The sequence below is a fragment of the Pagrus pagrus genome (genome assembly GCF_965226575.1).
Source record: "Pagrus pagrus genome assembly, chromosome: 16".
Lineage (NCBI taxonomy): Eukaryota > Metazoa > Chordata > Actinopteri > Spariformes > Sparidae > Pagrus > Pagrus pagrus.
In genome coordinates, this window is record NC_140200.1 from 16,014,257 (window position 1) to 16,034,803 (window position 20,547).

Consider the following 20,547-nt stretch of genomic DNA (forward strand, 5'->3'; position numbering starts at 1 on the left):
TTCTAGGATATCTTTCACTGTGTTTCTCTTTCTCACTCTCAGTTGAGTCTGCTGCTCTGAGTGCTTGTTTTGTCTGGTTTGATTCAACAGCTGCACTGTACAAGACAAAAGCAAAACACAGCCTCAGATCTTTCTTGGACTAAATCACACAACTGTGAGGCAGGACTTTCTAATTTTAGAAATTCCACATTTTTGCATGGAAAAACAAGCCTTCAGCTATTCATGAAAACAGAACAAACTCCTGTAAATTATCAAGCTGGTTCTTAAGGGAGATCAACGTTTTATGGTGAATGGATGGAAGATGGTGTTACTACAGCAAATACTGGACCGACACACAACAAGAGAATGAGTTTAGGTGCACATTTGTGTCTGTGTGTAGTACTGTTGTTCATATTTGCAATCTTTATGAAACTCTTCCATTGAAGCTGTTTCGGTGGCAGTGGTTAGTGGCTGTCACTCACCTCTTCTTGACCAATAGGATGGCTACCAGCACCAGCAGTATGAAGACGAGAACACCAGCACTGATCCCAGCGATCTTCACCACCCGATCTGTCTGTTTAGCGGGATCAGGGATGACTTCTGGCTCCTCTGTAGCACCTACAGCATAATGACAGTGACACTCGATATCAGTTCAACTTGCTGTAATACTTATTGAGTCTTTTATAGTATTAGGAATGGAAAAAATAGGGGGAAAGGCTGCTACATGGCATTAAAGAGAAACCTCAGCAGCACAATTTGAAAATTTGAGGGAAAACATCTAGAAATGCTGCACAAGTGGGCGAAAAGATGTTTTATTTCACACTTTGTCGCTCATAGTTTCGTGTTTCATGAGTGAGCTTACAGAGTTAATGTTTGCTGGCCAGCAGAAGTGAAAAAAAGAACTTCTTGCACACTGTAACCTTTGAGATATCACCCACTAAAGTACTAAAAGCTTTTTTGAGGTTCAGATTGCTTCTTGTACTGTTATTATTGTGGCCACTGTTATTGGAAAGCAACCAAGTTTTTAAAAGCTGCCAGCCATCTGGGGAATACAACATGTACAAACTGTCCAGTTTCTAGTAGATTTCTTTTAATTGACAAGCACAACACGGCTACTATAAGACACGTCAGAAAGTTTCAACAGCGATTGATTTTTAGTATCTTATGCTGCATTCACATGCTCCTTGAATGGTCCCATTTCCATTTCCAGAGTTGGGAAGTCGTTCTTCCGACTTTAGTGTGTTCAAGTGCGTCACGTCAGAATGGGGGAGCGTGTGAAGTCAACTCGACGACAACTGTTGTACTGAAATGTTCTTACAACTTGAGAGGGCATTCACATGAATTTTTCCAGTCTGATAAAATGCTTTTCCACTGGGGGTCTCTCAATCAAAACAAATCATGAGATGTCAATCATCATTGCTGATAAAAATCTATCTACGTGACTTAGGGAGATCAAACATTTTGCAGTGGGCTTCAAAAGTGTTATCGTCTAGGTTTTTCCTTCAACTGAGAGCATTTTCTTTTTTTGTCAAAGAGCTGCATGATATCAGACAAAGAAAAGGTTAAAAAGTAATGTGCCTAACCAACCAGACCTTCTTGGGCGGCGACCCATCAGTCAGCTAAGCTCACCAGGAACTCTGAATCTTCAGCAGCTCCCTTGCACTGAGTTTAAGCCTATTTTACAGATAATACACACTTGGCACTATTTCGAACTATTCACACAACCGTGCGTCACCTAAGGTTGGCAAAGTATGCCACCCAACAGCCTCAGGAATTGTGTTTGCCTTCTCTCCAAACGTCTTTACAAAATGCCCTCACATCAGGAAAGTGGTGTCTGTGATAAGGAAACAAATCCTGATGAGCCATTTAAATACAAATGTTTAAACACTCCTGTGCTAAAGTTCAGGTAAATATCAAGACTCTAAGTATTCCCTGTAAAGTAAAAGTCAAGACAACTGCCAACACGAATGCCATGGTAACTGTCATTCATGATATAAATATAGCCAGAAGTTTTGTTTGAGGAGCTTAGTCGGCTCACAGATTGAGATATTGAGATTAACAGTAAATTCTTGATTAATATTGATGGCAATCAGAATGATGAACTAAAGAGGCTGCTTCTACACACACCACAGTCGCTTCTACTTAACAGCTTGTATCTGAACTGTGTGTGTGTGTGTGTGTGTTTTGTACAGATATCGGGGCATGAAGCAGGAAAAACTTTAGAGACACCACAAAAAAGAAACAAGACAGAAACTACAGACTAGAAGAGTCTACAGTTATGCTAGCTAAGAGTAAATATTGCTGTGTTTATTGCTGTGTTGCAGGTCTGGGACATTGCACTCAGGTACTGCAGAGCTTTGAGCTGGATGCTAATGTCAGAATGCTAACATGCTGACCACGACAAGAGGATAACATTGCTGCATGTTAAGTTTGCCGTGTTAAGGATATTAGCTTGTTAACATTTGCTAATTAGCACAAAACATGTAGAAAAAGTACAGCTGAAGCTAAATGTAATTTTATTTTGCAGGTATTTGTACATAAAATATTGTACAAATTGAATTTCTGACCTGTTGGTGGTGCTAGATCACAAGTAAGGGGACCATCAAAGTTATTATTTCATCCTGAAGTGAGCATTAATGTCTACAAATTACAAATTCTATGCCAATCAGTATCGAAACCCCTGTTGGTGAGCAGGAGAGTTAAATCAAACAGTCTTGTGGTGACTGACTTTTGGATACAGCGACACTGGCTTTCAAACAGGGCTGTGTTACTGTATTTTAACACTGGTACTTGTAGAGGCTAATATTTTCTGAGGTGGTACACACTGGGAAAAGTTTGAGAAACACTGCACTCGATGAAAAGCCAGGGGATCACCAAAGGCTTTAAAATTCACCCTCTGTGAAACACGAACAACTGTTAAAACCTTCATGGTAATACATCCAGCACTTGTGATGGTATAAAATGGAGCAGCTGACATTGGCACGGCAGTAACAGAGCATCAGTGGGAGCTGAAAATGTTTATCCCTGCAATTTACTATCTTGTGGAGCTGGGTCAATTGTAGTAAAAACACTACAGATTTCAGCTTCTGATTCACTTTGCTGAATCACCTGCTGGTAAATGTAATGAACCAGTGAACTCTCTGCACACTCACTACTCCTACTCCAGCTCCCAGCTGCAACCACACCAGAGAAAACAGAAAAGATGAAAAGACATTGACTATATATACACAAATAAAATGAAATGCTCAATTGACCGTGTCTCTTTGTATTTCAGGTTATCCTCGGCTTCATGCTCTCTTTGGGAAATGCTTTTGAAATGCAATTTGACTGTAGCCGTCCAATGTTTCTGCACCACTGTCACCCTATATTACTTGTACTCAGACTCATTTCTGCTCCTGATGACTTCAGAGAATTGAATGAACTCCCTGATTTCGTCTGTTTGGAATATAATTCACAAATGATGTTTCAGGCAGGGTGCACGCTGTAGTGGTGGCTCGACCCTGTTGATCATGGGCGGAAAGTCAACAGAAAGAGAGCGAGCATCTGTTTTCATGCTCCTAAGCTTAGTGATCTGATCCCATAATGCCAGAATAGTTCGGACTGCACCGTAAGAACATTACGATGCATTATGATAATCCAAATAATCCAACACAAAGACATATGCGCAAAACTCAACATAATGCAATACATCTATCAAACAATAATCCACTTCTAATGCTAAATATCAACAAGATAAACGTAATCTCCCTCTCTCTCTCTTTATCTCCCTCAATATTTTCTGACCTTAACATTTTATTTTGTCATAAAATGTTCCTGCTGCTGAGATCTTTAAAATACCCCCGCCCAGCCTCATGTCGTTATGTAACAATATTCCACTAAAACACAGGACTCAGATGGATAGATGAAGCATGAGCAGTGATGTGTTCGCTAGCAGTGCTGCTTTGAAAGGAAAACATTTGTGATATTCTGTATTTTTCTTATTTTCAGATCAATTCTGTCCGACTTCCTTTCTTTTCTGCGGCATTTATTCCCTAAACCATGAGACAAATAGCAAATCTTCAAAAACACAAATTACAAATATATAGTTACACTTTTATAAAAGGCAAAATAATCCTATAAAACACCTGGGTAGTGTAATCATTTAGCAAACATCAGTCAAACAGGACTAAAAAGCGGACTACGCGGACTTTCTGACTTGTAATTCCAACTTGGATGGCCGTTCCATCGCACTTTTCCGTGTCGGAGGTAGTTTTTTTCCGAGATACAAGAACAATGGAACGCACCATTCATTTCTGAACAATTGGCGAGTGTAAATAAAAGGACTTTTCATATTCATCGCGTTTCAGGGAGACTTTTTCATTGTGTTCAATGCGCACGTTCATATCTGGTTTATTAAAAAAAAGTTTGTTTACGTTAAAAACTGACCTTGAGCTGTTGTTACTGATGCTGTTAAAACAATTCTAGGTCAAATCCGTCTTAATTATTTAGCAACCACCAATGTATTTTGAATTTAAATCTACTTATTGTTTCTTTAATGACTGTCAGACCAAGAATCGATGAGCAAAGGGCATCAAAGCAACACCGTCAAACAACATCTTAACAGGGTTCTGAGTCTGACCTCATAATGTCGGCAGTAGCTCTTAATGTCTGTAAAAATTATCCAGGTCAGTAAGTACACTCATACTCACACTCACAACTTACCCACACAGTCAGCCACAAACACACAAAACACCCTGAGGCAGCAGTGACAATACACAATACCCCAGATGACCTAATAGGACCACCATCACTTAATCCTCCCTTCCGGATTCACGGTCGAGCGCACACGCACATGCAGAGGGACGGAGAGAGAGAGAGGGGAAGGGACGGTCATCTGACCTCGCCGTCCATTAGTGTGTCTTCCTGCTTTATTAAAAAAAAGAACCAGGCTAAAATAAGTCTTTCAGGTTCAGTCAGACCTCCTCAGGCTACAGAGACGGAGCGTCATCTCTTTTTAACCACCTGTTCTAGTTACTACAAGCACCAGAAGTTTTTGAAATGTGATGACACTGGAAACACAGCAACTTCCCACATTTTCTCTCATTTTAGAGGGGAAACATGACACCGCTTAGGCACTCGAGGGACTGAACCACACCTTAGATCTATCCCACGGGATCAATTTCCTATGAGCCCACTGGCTTACATGTCTTGGTCACATTAAACTCTTATCTAAGGGAAAAATGGGAAAACTCTCGTCAACAGGAGGGCTTTGTTTTATGAGGAAGCAGACTAATATATCTCGATTTGAAAGACTATGACACATATTGCAGTATTGACAGGGTTGGTACAACTCTTTAGGAGCAGTTCAAGCACATTTCAGGCAAACCAAATGTTTCTGAAGCCCTTTATCGTCACATCTATTATGCTTCTATGAATACACTAACTTGTACCTTGTTTGTTTGATCCTGATTATTTAATGCTGACTAATTTAATCTCCAGGAGACAAACAAATATGACGAAGGGATAGTTCCCTTTTAAATACTGAAAGGATTTTGGTTTACATGAGTGACTGTGTGACTGTAACACCAGATTACATTGAACATCGAGCATTTTTTAAATATATTTCTTTAACCTTTAAAACATAACTGATGATATGAAGCATTTTCCAAGACTTTGTACCAACTGTGTATTTATTGCCTGAGCTAGTTTACTATGGCTGTCCCTAAATAGGTTGTAAAAGTTCACAACTAAACCAGCCTTAATGATTAATTATACAATCATCGTGGCTGACTGTGCTAAAAATTATGTCACTATTACCGTCTAGTTTTATGATCCTGTGGCACCAAAAGGTCAAAACAAGGACCATCAGTTGAGTTCAGAAAGTGACTATAAGTTTGTTTTATGTTTTTTTTTAACACTCACACTGCAGTAGGATGCAGAAGTGCTATGATGCTGTGTTATCCCACACATTTTTCTGAATTAGTTGTTTTAACTCACAAATTATTATTTTTTTTTTTGTTTTTTTATTGTCTTGCTTTATTTTGATTCCTCTTATCTATCACTCAATCATTTTTTACCTCTGCTTTTGACTATTGAACTTCTATAACAACTGGATTTCCCAGTGTGGGATCAATAAAGTCCTATCTTCTTATCTTATCTTAACTTGAATTGACAATATGTGTCAAGACAACAGTAAAACTGTCCATGTCCGAGGTATTATATTAAAATGAAATGCCTACATTTAGATAAATGCAATTGACTTGTCAAAAAGCTACAAACACCTTCTGTTGGTTCATTAATAACGGCTGGCTGTTCATGACTGTAGAGCTCAGAGGATTAGTTGATTAACTGAGTAGTTGACAGGGAGAAAATGAATCAGCAACTATTTTGATAATCAAACCTTTTCCAAGCGAAAATACCAGAAAATCATTGGTACCAGCTCCTAAAATGTGACAATTTTCTGTGTTTCACTGTTTTATATGTTTGTAAAGTGAAAATATTCTGGTTCTGGTCTGTTGGTTGGAGAGAACGAGCAATATAGGTCACCTGAAGCTCTGAGAAACTGGACTGGCCATTTTTCACAATTTTTTAAAATGTTTAACAGACAAATGATTAATCACTTAACTGACTGTTGTTTGTCCACACAACATAAGCATTATTAACATTATTATCTACCTTCTAGTACCTTCTGCTTTTGCTTTATCAGCAAACATAAAATTGCGGAACAAAATGTTATAAAAGTAAAAAATTAAGTATGTTTCATGGTGACAGCTGTTAGTTAACTTTTGTCTTGCCTCAAATGCCCTCTCTGTTCTTGAAAGCTCAACCCCACCAGCCACCAGGATTGTCAATTTCATAGAAAACATGGTAATGTATTTCTCTGTTTATCCTTGTTCTTACTGCACACAGCTAAACTCTGATCCATCAGCCGCATTTTTTCTACAAATCTTTCCTCAAAACACTGTGTGTGTACTTGTGTGTGTGTGTGGTTGCCCGGGGATTAACTCCACATCATTTAAAACCAGTCTGATAATCTATCAACATATGGCTACGAGGAAAAACATGACATTTAGACTGTGTGGGGATAAATTCACACACAAACACATAACATGAATGTTTTCTTTCTGATAAACATTACATTGCCTCCATTAACACTACAGAAACATATGATTCATTGAATTGAATTTACCCTCACAGCAGAGTAAGGGGATGATCAGGTTATATTGCACCAAATAATCTGTCATATCAACCAAAACAAACTTGATGAGCAGGAAAAACATGTCAGATTATCATTAATCATAAAGGGATGGTAGGCAACTAAACAACAGAATATAAATACATTAAAATAGTTACTCTGATAATATTATTGACATCTATCTGATGTCTTTTTTGAAATAAAGTGGTATCAACAGTGAGAGCATACTTGTCAACCTTCTCGACTTTCATTGCTCTTTTCCCATTCTTCCCACCTCCACCTTCTCTTTCTTATTTCTGACAAATTTTCACATCTTTTTCCCCTTTTAGCGATCACAACCTGTTTCCGGCACTGTACAGCATGTAGTCTACTGTCCTGGGGTGCCTCGTACTCCTCAGTAATCGAAAGGCAGACAGAAAAATGAAGAGGAAAAAGACATACTGGGGAATATTTTAGACATCCTGGAAAGGAAAATTCCCATTTATCACAAAAGGTTTTAAAAAAAGGGGCGTGTATTTTCAAAAATATGCCCCATCAGTTATTCTGCTGAATACAGGGGTTGCACCAATCTCATGGGCAGTGACATGCAAAAACCTTTCTAGGGCGCATCAGCAAAATAATTTTAAAAACCCAATGAAAATTTGATTTTCACGCAAGTTCAACTTTATATTGTCATTCTTTAACAGGGGAAAGAAACGCTGAAGTGCTAGAGCTATAAAACATCAAACTAGGACAGAAAAAATCTGTTTAATTTGTCCAAGCTTTTGGTCTGAGAACTTCTTCAAGGCTTCAACAGGCAGCAAGAGGTTGTTGTAGTACAACAGGTTAAAAGAGCATCACTTGATTAGCCTTAATAGGAAACACTTGTGTCAATCAGTTGAACTTGTGTGGCTAAACATCAAGGGAATTGTAGTACTAAGTATAGTGGACTACAAATTAATGACACTGTGTCTACAGAGACAGTGAAAACACACAAACATTGAATATAAAGAGTTCACAATATACACAACAAGAATATGCAACAAGAGAGATAAATGCTAAAGGCTAAAGTTTGAGTGTGCTGATGCTTTTTCTGTCCCGGTTTGATATTATCACTCTTTAAAAGTCTCCGAAACTCAAGATATCCTGGGGGAGGACCCTAAGAAACTCTGCTTTTGTTTTTAAAATCCTCCCTATTTTTGAGGTCTCAAGGTTATGTTTGAGTGACAGTGTGTTCTAACCTTTAGTTGCCAGCCGCAAACACTGCGTCTTCGTTTCCTAAAGGAAAAAAAAAGACACAATAAGAGCGATACATGAGTCCCAAGTTCACCCACAACAAACTATAGCATTAACCAACTTGACTTAAATATTGTACATACAAAACAAGTGGTGCATTTTCAGTAGCTCGCAGATATTCTGTAGTTTAAAGTATTATGTAGTATGTGTTTTAGTCTCAGATGTCATAACTGGTTGCAGATAGAAGCTGTAATGTAGTTTAAGTGTAATAAGTGGGTCTCTTTAAATGTGTACATACAGTGTAACTATTTACTCAAAGCAGCTAACAGGTGAGAGCTGGTGTGTATTTACATGAATAATATTTGCTTACCCTCTCTGTGCTGCTCACAGCTTGAAGGTAGATGTTGTAGTTCTTCCTCGGAGCCAGTGGAGGATTCCAGAAACCCTGGGGAGCAAAAGAAAAGATCAGCAATTTTATATGAGAGCAAGTGCAGACAGATTTCACATATTATCTGTACCTCTGTGAAAGAGGATGTGTTTTCTGCCCTATAGGTTTGTCTCTTTGCTGTCATAAATCTTGTTTAAGGACAAGTTCAACATTATGAGGAAGATGCTCTTTTGCTTTCTTGCTGAGAGTTAGATAAGAAGATCGATACCACTCTCATGTATGCTAAATATGAACATACAGCCAGGAGACGGCTAAATTACAGAAAAGACTAATGAACAGTTCAAAGGTAACAAATTAACAGGTTATATCTCACCTTAAATGTACAAAATCCAAATCTTATGAAAGACAGTTTGCCCAGCAAGCGGACAAGGATGTTTCCCAAAATGTTGAACTATTCCTTTTACATATTTCAATTCAATCAAATGGAAAAATAGGCTGCGACCATGAAACACATTTCTTTTTGTTTCTGCTCAGGTATCTATGCTCATTTATGTCATTTTCCAATCTCTGTGGGCTCTCTAGTATGTCTGGTTGTAAGTTTAACTAAGCATAAGCATTATAACAAACCAAATATAACTCAATCTTAATTTCCTCCTTGTCTGTTTCCTCTGTGAGTTTTCCTTTCTTAAAGCTATACTTTTAATACGTTTTCTATCCGATTCATCATTTGGACATTTCTGCAGCACTACCTACAGAATATGTTGTTGAGATAAAAAGGGCTTGCCTGATATGTCTTGTTGTCTCCCACAGTGAAGGGGAGCGGCTCAGGCAGGTTGCTGGGGGACAGCTGGGCGGCATAATAATATGGAGATCCACCGCTAGACGCACTGTGGTAGGAAACTGGGACCTGGGAAAGAGGATACATTCACCTTAAAGATAATATGTCTATAAATCGTTGAAATCCAAACATCCAATGATGTGTAGAGCGAAAGAGTGGGTATCTACTGTGAAATTATTTCTTTTTTACTTAAACTTTTCAGAATTTATGCTAGCAAACAAATATGTGTATATAAGACAGGTTGTAAAGGCATGGTTTGTTAAATGTATGTAGAACAGATTAATAATCACCTCGTAACAGTCAGAGGAAGCTTGACGACGTGTCCGCTGAGGATTCACCTCCTCGACTACAATCTGGTACGCGCTGCAGACAAGAAGACATTTCAAATACGTTATTAACTGAGCTTTTTCATTTAACTGCTACACACATCATAAATAAATACTTCCCAGTCACTCATATGAACAGTGCTTTAGGAAAAATCTTTAAGTATCTGATATGAAATCTAATAAAGTATCAAAAGTAACTTATAATACAATAAATAAATGTAAATGTAAAATAAATGTAAATAAGATATAATATATGCATAAATGGACTCGTATGTACTGTATCTTACTGTCTATCTTTGTACTGTTAGCAAATAAGTAGCCGAAAAATGGAAATACTCAAGTAAAATACAAGTACCTCAAAATTGTAAAGTATTGGTAAAGTATTGGAGTAAATGTACTTAGTTACATTCCATCAATGTACTCAGTGTTGTAAAAAGCACTGAAAAGTCATACTAATTAAAGTGGAAGTCCCCCATACGAATAGTACTTGAGTAAAAGTAGTCGTACTTAAGTATCAAAGTACAAACAAAAACAAGTAAAAGCAAATTATACATGTATTTACATATATCTATATATTGTATACTATTGGTCAACTGATTTTCGACCTTAGTATGGGATCCAAATATTTTTCCTCCAAAATGTGGTGGAGTGGAAAATGGAAATTCTTAAGCAAGAGTCCATCACTGGAATCATGTACACATTAATTATATACCTTAAGACAGAACTACTACATACTGTTTACCTACATATGTATGCTTGCATAAAGGTACCTTATAGGTGCTCCTTTGGCCTGAGCAGGTTTGAGCAGGACAGTGATGGTTGTTGCAGTTTCATTCAGGAATGCTTCTGACCCATCGTACTCATCTATTGTTGGGGCTGAAGAAAGAGAAAGAGTCTGTATTATGGTCCATGTATCTCCTTGCCAAAAAAAGCGTGACAATACAACATGTGAAAACGTATTTCCTACCTGAAATATTAGTGGTCACATTGAGCGTGGTTGCAGGACCGAACCCTTTGGAGGTGGATGCACGTATAGAGAGCTGGTACGTGACACCTGGGTGGAGCTGGGAGAACAGGTGATGTGTGGCGTTCGAGGGCAGAGACACTGTGAGCCCCGGCCGCTGGAGAGGCACCGAAGGGTCAAATGAGCGCACTCCGCTGTAGCTGATCTGAAGTGGGGCAGAGACACAGAATCCTGGTTTATACATTAGTTCCCAGAGAGCACAGTGATAGTTTGACTCCCACAACAATGACTATTCCTTCTGCTTCTGCTAATAGTACCTCGTATTGTATGATGACTCCGTTGGGTTCAGAAGGTTCCTTCCAGTAAAGAAGGATTCTGTCTTCAAATGGAGTGGCTCTTAGTGACTGACTGGGAACTGCGCCTGGAACTGTTAACACAGACACACACACAATTACACAATGCTTATAAAATAAACAGTAAAATTCTCTACTACAAACGAAGGACCTCCAAGTAGATACACACAGCAGTGATTTTACTGATCCATGTCCAAGTGAAACATGTACACAAAAGCTGTTGCTGAAGAACTTTCTTAAGTTAATGCAGCTTTCCCAAAAATGTCAGCAACAAAGGGGGGCTGTGCCACGTTTATTAACAACGTCATAGCACAAGTCATGATTTCTTTAATGCTTTTTGCACATACATATGACTGCATTAGAATAATTTGCTTTTCTATTCAACTCTTATTTCAAAGGCTAAAAGTGAGTGTTTCTTTGTGCATCATACCGTCTTCATCCGTTTGTATGACTGTCTCGTCGCTCTCTTTCCGACCCTCGGGATTGGTCAGAATCATCTTGAGACTGACGTTGGTGTAGGGTGGCAGGTTTCCCACCAGGTGGCGTGGTGCTGAGAAGAAAAGGAGATGAGAAGAACATCACTTTATTGTAACACAGTAATATATAACATTTTAATGCATTTAAGGCTGCAATCAACAAACATGTTTTCCTACGTACTACTTTGCTCACTGTGAATCAACACCCCAGAAAATTGAAAAAAATGACTAGTATCTTATCAAACAGACACTTCTCAGGCAGCCTTTACTAATAAAACACTGCATTGATGGTATCAGAGCCTGAATCAATAGTTAAACTGAGTATTACCTTTAGGGTCCATGTCCAAGCAGTCGCTTTTGGTGCGGTTGTTGGCGGTCATATAATGGTAGCAGATGGTGACGTTAAAGGTGTGACAGCGAGTGATGTTGTAACCTAACGATTCCCAGTCCACCGCTATCAGACGCGACCTGGTCTCAGCGATCTTCAGCCGCTTCGGAGTCCGCATAGGTTCTACAGAGAAACAGAGGAGAACACGAGGTAAAGCTAAATGTTGAGGAGTGGATTTCTGTCTTGTACCCTCCATCACACAGTTCTCACAGTAACATTGTTTGGGGACTTACGGTAATATGTGAACAAACTTTAGTGAAAGTTTCTGAGGTTTACAAGACAGTACTTTCTGTTGCCAAAGAAGAGCAAGAGTGCTGAGTCGACATTTCCTCAAGATAAAACAAGAGGGTTTTTTATAAACATTTATATCTGTTCCTCGCTGCCATTCAACTGTTTCTCAAATGCAATAACTTCTACAAGGCACGCCTCTGGTTTCCATCTTTTATGTGTATTCAGAACCGTTATAGTCAATATAATCTACCTCCTCCTGCTGGCCCAGGGCTTTAATTACCTTAACTGGCTCATTTAACTGGATCAATAACCCCCCAGACCAACCCACCGCCACACACACACATCCAAACACACTCACAGGCGAGACCGCAAACACAAAATCAAACCTTTCCACATCTGCTTGCTGCCTGTTCATACCGGTCTGCTATATTTCAGTGGTACTACATTCTCATGAATGTTTACCGACTTGTGCTTCCCCAGACATTCAACACTCAGGGTGGAGAAATAACCGTCAAGCTAACCGTCCAACTGACGGAGCGGCTGTTTTCTGTAGGAAAGCTATCATCTCCAGCAGCAACAAACTGTTGTAGAAGAGTTATTTCGCTGCGTTAGAAAAGTACCGCTCTGACTGCACCAGATATCGCTCAATCAAGAAGGCTGTTATTACTCCAGAAGAAATATCACTCCGTCTACTTCTCATACAGCAGTTTGAAAGGCCATGTATACATCTGTGTCAGGGTGTTAAGATGGCTGCAGTCACATAGCAAGGAGCTGTGATGATGTGCATCTTTTCAAGAATGTTATTACTCTTTGGGGCAACAAAAGTGTAGTTTTCTGTCATTCAGGAGATACTGAATGAAGTTTAGTGAGGTTGAACAGTTTGTGCTTTCTTCTACATGTTTCCGGTACCGGTACATATTTTTTGCAACAGAAGCAGTGGTAAAAGAAGTATTCAGACCCCCAAACTCCTCAATTAAATGCATTATTTTTAATGTCACTTGGGTTTAAGTACATAAACGTGATCAGCAAATTCATCTAAAATGTTGAAATCAATAGTTTTGCCTCTGGCAGTGTTATAATTACAACCGTATCAGATAATCAATCCAAATTGGTTAATATATGAGCATTTTCCAGTGATGATGTGCAGGTGTTTGGTCTGTTCAACTGTATCAGATTTTAATCTAACAAATTATCTATATTTGTATCTGTACTCAAGATGGGCGGGCCTTATGATGGAAGTGGGTGGTGCTTACCTGGTGGGCAGGGTTAAAATGGGTGAATCAGAAGTTGCTCTATTTATTATTTATGAGGACACTATTTAAAAACCAGCCTCAGAATCGAGTTTCAGATCAGCTGATTTTGTATTTTTGACAGTGGAGATCGCAACAGGTTATCAAGACAAGTCTCAATACAGATAATACCAAACATGTCTTGATTAACTCTGATACTGATGTTACAGATTGGGATTGGACAACCCAAGACTAAAGTTGAATCTCAACCAAAACAGATTTAATTAAAAGTTTTGCTCCTTATCGTGGCTGACAAGTCTTCATTCACTGTCAGATGTTCCCTCTTTTTCTGCCTCTGTCTCGCTGTAACCCACCTGCTTCCTTGCGTCCTTCCAGGATTTTTTTAATAAAAACAGCTCACCTTAAATAGAGATGCAAGCCTCTCCCCCACCCCTCCTCGCCTCACTCTCTGTTTTTCTCTTGGTCTTCCTCTCTCAGAGGAGACAACACAAGGACACAAACTTGTCGCTTCTTCTGACAACCCATTATCTGCCTGTCACTCACACACACATGCAGAGAAACTCACGGGCACGGACGCTCTCACACTTGGTTATTACCCAAACACACACACGCACGCACGCGCGCACACAGCTCAGGTAGTGACAGAATCAAGATTAAATCTGGGCAGAGCATGTATAGGTGTGTGTTTATGTGTGTGTGCTCGTCTCAATAAAACTTCTCATAATAAGAACTTGTCAAGGGCAAACACAACTCTCCCTCGCACACACACACACACACACACACACACACAGCAGTAAGCGAAACAGAAGCATGTTGAGGTTTGTTAAGTCATTCAGATGTAAAAACTCACTAACAAAGAGACACAGAGACATATGAGAGAAAATGAGAAGGACAGAAAAACGACAGAATGGTAGGAAGTTTGTGAAGACACCCGGGCAGGTACTTGTCTGCTGGGAAAATATTATTGCTCAGCTGTGTACGTGTGTGTGTGTGTGTGTGTGTGTGTGTGTGTGTGTTTGTGTGTTTGTGTTAATGGCGTGGGGGTCAGTGCATTTCATTTTTGCTTCAACCTGTTATTGGCTGGTTGACATTTAAATAGAGCGAGAGGAAGACCTATTGCTTTCTCTGCCTGTCTCTCCCTCTAGTCCCATCTCTTCCTCACTTGTCTCGGTCTCTTCCTCTCCGTCTCTCTGCCCCGTTTAAATCAATACTTGTGATTCTCACCATAAACCTGGCTATAATGACACACACACACACGCGCACACGCACACACACACACACACACACACACACACACACACACACACACACACACACACACACACTCAAACAGTTAGGGCAGTGTCATAACTTGTATTGATTTCGGGGTCTCTTGATGCTAACACTGCTTCATAGTGAGATGGTCTTCAACATGGAATTAAAACAAAATATATGACCACACAAACACACACACACACACAAAACACACACCTTTAACATGCATTTAAACCCCCACTTGCCTCCTGACCCATGATGCATTGCTGCTTATCTCTGTCTATTTACCATAGGTAGTGAGATAGGGTAGAGAGCAGGGTAGGAGGAGAGACAAAGAAAGAAGACAGGGAAGAAAGGAAGAAAGAAAAAGGGCAAACAGAGTAGCATAGAAAATGAATAAAGAATGTAAAACCAAAGCAATGTGTGGAAAAATGAAACAGGGGCTGGAGGGAGCGAGGGACTGATAAAAGGAGCAGGGAGTGAAAGATGAGAGGGGGAAAGAGAGAAGCCGCGAGAGGAGGAACGGGGAGAGACGATAACTAGTTTGGAACGTGGCCAGAGTCAAGCGGGACCAGGTCCAACGGTAAACCACAGAGGCTGCCTTGTCCCTTTCCCCTCCTCCGGTAGACAGACAAACGGCTGGATTCATGTTGGAACTAAAAGGCTTTGTTCTCCACAGATGGAGCTTTGAAAGCAACAACAATACCAATAAACACCAACAATAACACCAAGGACGGCAACCGTCATATCAGCTGAATCCAGAGGTTGGAATTAAAGAACGGGAAACAAAAGGAAAGGAAATGAAACTAAATGAAATAAAGCAACATTGAGGGCAAAAAAAACACCCCGTACCCCAACATGAAGCATTAGGAAGAGCCAAGAAATATACAGTAAAAAGACATTAAAGAAGGAGAAAGAAGCTTAAAGAAAAGCAGGGAAGAAAAGAGGTAAGAAAAGGGGAGAGGAGGGAGGGAGGGAGGACAGAAAAGGTTGACAGGAGATGCAGCTAAATCCAAGTTAATCTGTCCAATTAGTTCCTGGTAATCCTTCCACTGTCATGAGGAAGACAAATGAAACTCCCGTTATTCATTCTGTCTCTAATGCTCACTTTCTCTCTGCATGTCTCTGTGTCTCCACGGGCCAGATTTAAGCGCATGAAAGATGCAAATGTGCGCTGCAACATTCATTCAATTTGCACTCGCGAGCTACGTGGAATTTGATTTGCCTGTGCAGAGCCTAATTATGAAACCAGCAACGAGGACTGTAGAGTATCAAAAATGGTATAGATGTTGATAAAGTGGCGGGATTTGTTAGATGTTAACAAACTCAGAAAAAGAAACGAATGAACAAACATTTACATTACAAAAAGGGTTGGTAAACCCAAGGAGCAAAGAGTGGGAGTCATGAAACAAACTTCTGAGGATATAAGAGAGAAACTGAATTATAATGAACAAAACAAAAAAACACCAAACATCCTTTTAAGTCATCTTAAGGCTCGTATCTGCTCCTTTTCAGCAGTGGGACCACTCCTTCATAAAAGGTAATGTAATATATAGTAAACATGGAGACCACAGGGAACTAACCCATATTTAGTGCAAAGAATGTAAACACAATTACTGTCAGGATGTAATTAAAGCATAATATGCACTGATGATACATTAGTTTAGTGTTTTAAGATTAAATCTATAAATCAAAACCTACATCAAAGATATATCTATAGCATCTGATTTAAGAGTACCATCACACAAAACCTCAAAGTATTAGAGGGATCCTGGTTCACTGTCTTATACTTTAACTTTTGTATCAGTCTGTACAATAAAGCACTATGTTACTGTATGAAATGTGCTATATACATAAAATGGCCTCGCCTTGCATAGAACATAAGCAGCTCAGTCTAGTTAATAGCCACAACATTTTAGATTTCGCAGGGAAGTTATGTTTTCACCGTGTTTGTTGGTTGGTTGGTTGGTTGGTTGGTTGGTTTGTCAGCAGGATTAAGCAACAACTACTAACTGGATTTTCACAGAACTTGGCTGGAGGATGGGTCTCAGTCCAGAATAGACCCCATCAACTTTTGGTGCAGGTCTGGATAAAAGGACGGATGTTCTTTAACGTTGCAAGGTGGGGCACTGTTCTACATTTTCATTCATTTCTGATGGAGTAATACATGGATCTTGATGGAAAAAACCAGGTGTATTTAGGTGGCTGGCATCTATGAGTGAGTATAAATGGGGATTGTTGGGCCTTGACAGAGGTATGTGCTCTACTGAGGGCCATTCGAGTGTTATTGATCGACCACTTTTTTGGGAATGGCAAGCTGCCCACTGGGACTAAGTATTGGGGGATTTTAAATGTAGCCTATTTTAAAGGTGTTTTTTAGATTAGAGTTGGAAACAGATATAAAGGTTGAAAAGCTCACCAGCAACATGTGTAGGGTAAAGCATGAAAACTCTTTAGGAAAACAGCAGGTCTGAGATGAGTAATCTTAACCTTCTGCGATGAGAGAGAGTTCAACAATTGCTTTCAGTTATCACAAGCTAAAGTTACCTCGCATCCGTAGCTACCTAGCCAAACAGTCACTAACACAGATAGGAACCTCCTTTGTGACAATTAGCAATAATGTCAAGCAGGGAGGGTAAAAAACCTTTGTTAGCCTAGCCTCAGCAACACTGTTACAACAAGAACAGCCAAGTATCGATGTTAGCGTTAATCCAAGCAGTAGGAAACACTCAGGACGAATGGTCGATAAGAGACTGGATAGTTGAAAGCAGCCAACTGAGCCCAGAGAAACCAGTTTAATTGTTAGTCAAGGTTTTAGAGCTGAAGCAGAGAATTATATATCCAAAACGGACTCTTGCAAAAATAGTAAAACCTTCAAAAAAAACAATCAGAACCTGCCATAAACTCCAACATGCACACACACAAACAGAACATGATCATAAAACTGACTGGCTCAAACACAGTGAACAGTCCTGTGTCTGTAATTTCTTTGCTGCTATTTCAAGGGCCCGACCCTTAAAGCGTGGTACTGCTGACTGTGTGTGTGTGTGTGTGTGTGTGTGTGTGTGTGTGTGTGTGTGTGTGTGTTTATGCGTTTTCACATACATAAAGAAGTACATGTGATATATTGTGTGTGATTCCTCCAACATCTGTGTTTGTGTGTCTGGAAATGTGTGTTTTGTGATTCCATTCTTCCATTAATCCAAGTGATGCTGAGTTTGTGCAACACCCGAGAAATACTGTGACTCTCTGAACTGTGTGTGTGTGTCTGTACATTTCTCTCCATCTCGATACCTCTTAGTGTGTGTGTTCATGCCTGCTAGTGTGTGTGTGTGTGTGTGTGTGTGTGTGTGTGTGTGTGTGTGTGTGTGTAACCTGCCATGACCAAGAGGTTTTCGGCAGAAAATTCAGGATTTGGATTAAAAGCTACTTCATCACATTCTTCTGTGACACACACTCACACTCACACACACGCACACACACACTCACTAACCCTTCACTTCAAGTTGATTATTTTTCACCCTTCAGACAAGAGCAATAAATCACCACAGAAGAAAAATCCAGAAGAGTGGGAGAGCGGAGAAGAGACACAGAAAGAAGTAGAGATAGAGAAGAAATAAAAAAGTGCACAGGACGAGAAGAGACGGGAGGAGAGGGAGAGATTAAATCCTTCCTGTTATCATATCAATTGCTCTGCAGTGTGTGTGCGCGATTTCTGCTCTGTATCTTATTAACTTTATTGGTTTTTAATTAAACAGTGGTTTGTGTGATGACATGCTTGGGTTTATGCCCGGCGTTTGTGCACACATTTCCCTGCATGAGTGTGTGCGTGCATGTTTTCATTACTTTGCGTTGAACTAAATATTCAGTAAACTACAGGTGGTGGGATCAGACAAACCTAACCAAACAGAAAAAGCAAAGGAATCATTACCATTTAAATAACATTTCTACCACGTGTGTGTCTCTCACCTCTCAAACAAAAACACCTAATCTGTGTGTGTGTGTGTGTGTGTGTGTGTGTGTGTGTGTGTGTGTGTGTGTGTGTGTGTGTGTGTGTGCATGTGTGAATGACCTTCGTCACAGTGAAAACAAAGAGACCGGTAGGAGGTTATCATTAAAATAACAATAGACACAGAAGAATATTCCAGTAATAACTGTCCTTTTCCTTATTTTAGGGTGTCTGTGTATTACATTTATTCATAGTATAAGTATTGGGATTTTATCTCGCAAATAACATACACAAATTAGTCTATTTCTGTGTTTCACACTGTGGGACGTTGACACAGGAAAACAATTCACCTTATCAATATTTATTTTCCTTAAAGGAATAGTTTGACATTAAGGCAAATGCGCTTCTTTACTTTCATGCTGAAAGTCCTGTGAGATACGAGGCCACATGTGACAGCTGGTTAGCTTAAACACAAAGAGTGAAACAGCTTGCCCGGTTCTTTACAAAGGTAACAAAATCAGCCTACCGTTACCTTTGAAGTTCACTACTGAGTTACCGTGAGGTTGCAACCAGCAGAGAGCCCAGAAAGTTAAAGGTCCAGTGTTTAGGATTTAGTGAGCACCTAGCAATGAGGTTGCAGATGGAGCGTTTGGTGTGTTGGTTTGTCTGTCCTGGGTTACTATTTTATTCCTCATAGCGTTTAATTTAATTCAGATTTTTCTTTTTCTGTATTGTTCCCAAAACTAAATACCAGAAGTCTTACCACATTAGCACATTTTTTATATTTGCTTTTACAAACACATTTTTAAAACTGAACATAAAACTAGTTCACTGGGACATTTGACGACTTTCACTGATTCGTTCACACTGAACACACTGACTACTTTCTAGTCAGCAGGCAAAAATCATTGAGAAACACAGAAATATTTGATGTAATTCTCTAAATTCATAACCACGTTTCTCTTCTTCAGTCTGATTTCAACAATTATGTGGATTACAATGAGTTATTGTGTTAAACTCAATGTGTTCCTACATGAGTGAGGAGCAGAAGATTAATTTCCTCTTCCTGTCAAACAGGAAACTGTTCAATACATGAGTCGCCTGAACAAGTCTATGACTTCCTCTCTGTCAATAAACACACACAGGCGCGCACACCCACACACACACACACACACATTCAGATTCGTTCACACACAGGTTGCAAGACATCAGTCAGGCCCCGTGGTTATGAGTTTTCATCTCTCTTTCATTTTCATTCTCCAGTTTCATCATTCTCTCGCCTCTTGTGCTCTTTCTCCCCTCGCGTCTATTCTCTCCTCTCTTTCTTTTCCAGCCTTATTGTTTTTCATCATCTCTCCATCGCTCCGTTATTCTGTTTCTCATTCAAGCTCACTGCTTTTCTTTCTGTCTCTTTCTCTCTCATATCAACCCACTCTCGCTCGCTCCGTCTCCCTCCCTCAGGCTAGCTGTGTTTATATTTCAGTCGTTTATTTCTACAAATGTCAGACAGTGTTTCTGCCCTCCGTCTATTGATCCACAGAGAGAGAAAGAGATGGGGAGAGAGAGGCAGGGAGAAAGGGGGAAAGGCAGCGACAGGGAACGGAGCAGAAAGAGAGATATATAGAGGGAGGAATGGGAGAAAAAGCAGCAATGAGGTGAGAGAGGGAAAGAAAAGGCAGGATGAAAAGTGAGAAAGGTGGAGAGAGCCTCGAGTATTTTAATCACTCTTTCTCTCAGATCACTGAGCAACCATGGACTGACT

General features: G+C 39.7%; 1 protein-coding gene across 14 annotated transcripts in view; it reads right to left on the reverse strand.

Annotated features, from left to right (window-relative positions):
* The window catches only part of ptprk (protein tyrosine phosphatase receptor type K), a 120,975-nt gene that overhangs the window by 26,706 nt on the left and 73,722 nt on the right, over window positions 1-20,547 (reverse strand). For all 14 annotated transcript variants that reach the window (XM_084378371.1, XM_084378372.1, XM_084378370.1 and 11 more), the window contains 10 exons: window positions 12,042-12,224; window positions 11,668-11,787; window positions 11,202-11,311; window positions 10,888-11,089; window positions 10,691-10,796; window positions 9,885-9,957; window positions 9,541-9,663; window positions 8,739-8,813; window positions 8,374-8,410; window positions 462-597 (listed from right to left, as the gene is read on the reverse strand). In XM_084378371.1, the coding sequence (XP_084234497.1) occupies window positions 462-597; window positions 8,374-8,410; window positions 8,739-8,813; window positions 9,541-9,663; window positions 9,885-9,957; window positions 10,691-10,796; window positions 10,888-11,089; window positions 11,202-11,311; window positions 11,668-11,787; window positions 12,042-12,224 (1,165 nt within the window). The remainder of the gene's footprint in view (window positions 1-461; window positions 598-8,373; window positions 8,411-8,738; window positions 8,814-9,540; window positions 9,664-9,884; window positions 9,958-10,690; window positions 10,797-10,887; window positions 11,090-11,201; window positions 11,312-11,667; window positions 11,788-12,041; window positions 12,225-20,547) is intronic.